Consider the following 3,425-nt stretch of genomic DNA (forward strand, 5'->3'; position numbering starts at 1 on the left):
TCTGGAGTTTCTTAGAGTAAGAACGGAACAAAAAAAGTTAATTTCAGGCACTAGGTATTAGGACTAATTAGTTCTACAAACATGACAAACACACACACACACACACACATATATATATATATATATATATATATATATATATATATATATATATATATATATATATATATATATATGTGTGTGTGTGTGTGTGTGTGTGTGTGTGTTATTCCATAATCAGGAAAGCTGTACTAGCTAAGGCCACCCATACTAGATTGGTTTGCTGTAATCGGTCAGACAAAATTCTCCCTCCATCACCAATTCGCATTGGCCAAAGTAGTAATGGAAATAGCCAAACTCCAGACGTGAGTAAGGACACGTCTGAGACCTTTGTCCTGCAGTGGGGTAGAATCATCTGTTTTTGTTGTTATTTATGGAATCATTTATGAAAATTTCAAACACTTAATATTGCAAATATACCTAAACATAATCATTTATGACATTGAATATTTATTTTTGATAAAGATTCCCCAACTGGCATAAAACGCAAAGTATAGATAATTTCCTATGCAAATCACATACTTCCAAATTGCCAAAAGTCTTTAATTTAGACCTCAGTCTGTCAACGGATGATTCAAGAAACCAGCACGCCCACTAGCCAATCTGCACCAGTTCTAAAAATGGCAGAAACTCAGCCTGGAGTAAACCCGTTTTTTGATCTGAGTGATTCCCTCGGTAGAAAATTTGAATAAGTCGACTCCAGAAGCGTATATCGCAAGACAGAATATGGTCCCAAAAACAAGCTCTGAGATACAGGATCTAATATTACAAAACCAATAGAACTCTTAAAATAACTGTAACAAGAGGCAAGCGGTAAATTGCAAATCTATAGTCCATTTCTTTTAGCGATGCATATTTGCACCGACTCGCAGCGGTACCCTTTTAGCTCGGAAAAGTTTCCGGATCGCTGATTGGTTGGACAAGTTCATTCTAACCAATCAGCGATCAGGAAACTTTTCCGAGCTAAAAGGGCACCGCCACGAGTCGGTGCAAATATGCATCACTAAAAGAAATGGACTATAATATTTTTCTAGTAGATTTTAAGCGAATTTTAAACTCGTACAACTAACTCGCTCCAAGATAACGCATCGCCATTATCTTCGGGCCCTGATAACACATCACCATTATCTTCGGGCCCAGATAACACATCGCCATTATCTTCGGGCCCAGATAACACATCACCATTAGCTTCGGGCCCAGATAACACATTGCCATTATCTTCGGGCCCAGATAACACATCGCCATTAGCTTCGGGCCCAGATAACACATCGCCATTAGCTTCGGGCCCAGATAACACATCGCCATTATCTTCGGGCCCCGATAACACATCGCCATTAGCTTCGGGCCCAGATAACACATCGCCATTAGCTTCGGGCCCAGATAACACATCGCCATTATCTTCGGGCCCCGATAACACATCGCCATTAGCTTCGGGCCCAGATAACACATCGCCATTAGCTTCGGGCCCAGATAACACATCGCCATTATCTTCGGGCCCAGATAACACATCGCCATTATCTTCGGGCACAGATAACACATCACCATTATCTTCAGACACACGTTGGAAGAGATTCATGTATGCAGGCACGTATTTAAGAGCTCCAGTGATTGGCCAAGTGAATGAAGACATTCTGGCTTTAGATAATAAATGAAAGCAAGATAAGTTCGTGGCCTGGCAGATCCCCAAAGGAGAGAAGATGTTCGCTCAATCATTTGTCTTGTAAATTTTGCACTCGAGAGTATGATTAGTCTATTAAGGATTTTATGTTCAGGGAAAAACAACTGCTGTATTGTACACACACATTCTCTCTCTCTCTCTCTCTCTCTCTCTCTCTCTCTCTCTCTCTCTCTCTCTCTCTCTCTCTCTCTCTCTCTGTAAAGCTGACCATGATGGAACTTTACATACTAACTAGCGTACTCGATCCGTCAAAAATGACAAAAATATTCAAATAGATACTTTGTGCATACACATAGATTTGACAGAGTGGGCGTGACCGGAAAGAAAGAATACATACATACATACATACATACAGTATATATACATTATATATATATATATATATATATATATATATATATATATATATATATATATATATATATATATATATACACACATATATATGTATATCTTTTATCAAATGATTTACCAGACGTGAAAACATAATTGACAGTATTAATTTATATTCTTAATAAAGCAATGATTGTGAAAGCACAACATTCTACTAATGAACAAGGTAAAATATTTAGTGATTCTATATATATATAAGAGAGAGAGAGAGTCTCTCTCTCTCTCTCTCTCTCTCTCTCTCTCTCTCTCTCTCTCTCTCTCTCAGTTATAAGGAACAGCAGGATACAGCATGACTCTAAAAAGACACATGAATTGACATGTGGACCCTATCATTTTGGCTCTTTACCTCAGAAATGAGAAAAAAAAAAGCCATTCAATGTGGGTAGATAATTGTTGGTGCTTTTACATCCCTGCCTCAATTTGTCTCGTTCCATAATGGTCCTGAAGTTCTGGGAGAATTAATTTGATATTGGTGGAAGTTTTTCAATTGTATGAAAATAATAATTGCTTTGATGGGTTTTAAACATTGTTGTTATTATTATTATTATTATTATTATTATTATTATTAGTAGTAGTAGTAGTAGTAGTAGTAGTAGTAGTGGTAGTGGTAGTGGTAGTGGTAGTGGGTAGTAGTAGTAGTAGCAGCAGCAGCGATTTTACCAATCTTTGCCAATAATTTTGGTTTAAAAGCTAATTATATATTTTTTTAACCATATTATTATTATTATTATTATTATTATTAGTAGTAGTAGTAGTAGTAGTAATAGTAGTAGTAGCAGCTGCATTAATTTGATATTGGTGGAATAGTTTCAATTATATTAAACTAATAATCTCTGGCACACCTTGCATGAATAAGTGGACCCTGTCACACCCTTACTTCGCGGCGAGTTACCAGATAGTATAGGGAGAGATGGCATATATGGTGGGCTGGGCTAACCACAGGAACTCGCCGGGCAGTAAGGGTGCGGCTGGGTGTACCTATGAGCGAGTTGTACCATGAATTCCCGTATCCAACTGTATAAATCGCTTAAGATAATCTTTAAAATGACAAGCTACTAGTTTTCTTTGCGGCGCAATTTATGGCATCATTTGGCATGTAGCCAGTATCAATTGCGCAACTTCGATATTTCTTTTGTATCAATTCGCTTGTTTTCGTATGTTTTGGATACTGTGAATAGTGCGCAGTCATTGGTAATGAAGGCTAAATATTGGTAAAAAAAATATGCTCTTTGTAATAAAGGCCAAATATTGGCCCAAAAATATGCTTCTGGCAATAAAGGCTAAGCATTGCCCCAAAACATGCTCCTATCAATAA

The 3,425-nt window shown here is 37.3% G+C and overlaps 1 protein-coding gene across 1 annotated transcript; it reads right to left on the reverse strand.

Moving 5' to 3' along the window:
- Positions 1 to 1,090: 1,090 nt before the first annotated feature.
- On the reverse strand, positions 1,091 to 1,669 carry LOC137634841 (germ cell nuclear acidic protein-like). Its single transcript, XM_068367394.1, has one exon. It carries the CDS (start codon positions 1,667 to 1,669, stop codon positions 1,091 to 1,093), a length of 579 nt encoding a protein of 192 aa, XP_068223495.1.
- Between the last annotated feature and the right edge of the window lie 1,756 nt (positions 1,670 to 3,425).

This window comes from Palaemon carinicauda, chromosome 45 (genome assembly GCF_036898095.1).
Source record: "Palaemon carinicauda isolate YSFRI2023 chromosome 45, ASM3689809v2, whole genome shotgun sequence".
NCBI classification, from domain to species: domain Eukaryota; kingdom Metazoa; phylum Arthropoda; class Malacostraca; order Decapoda; family Palaemonidae; genus Palaemon; species Palaemon carinicauda.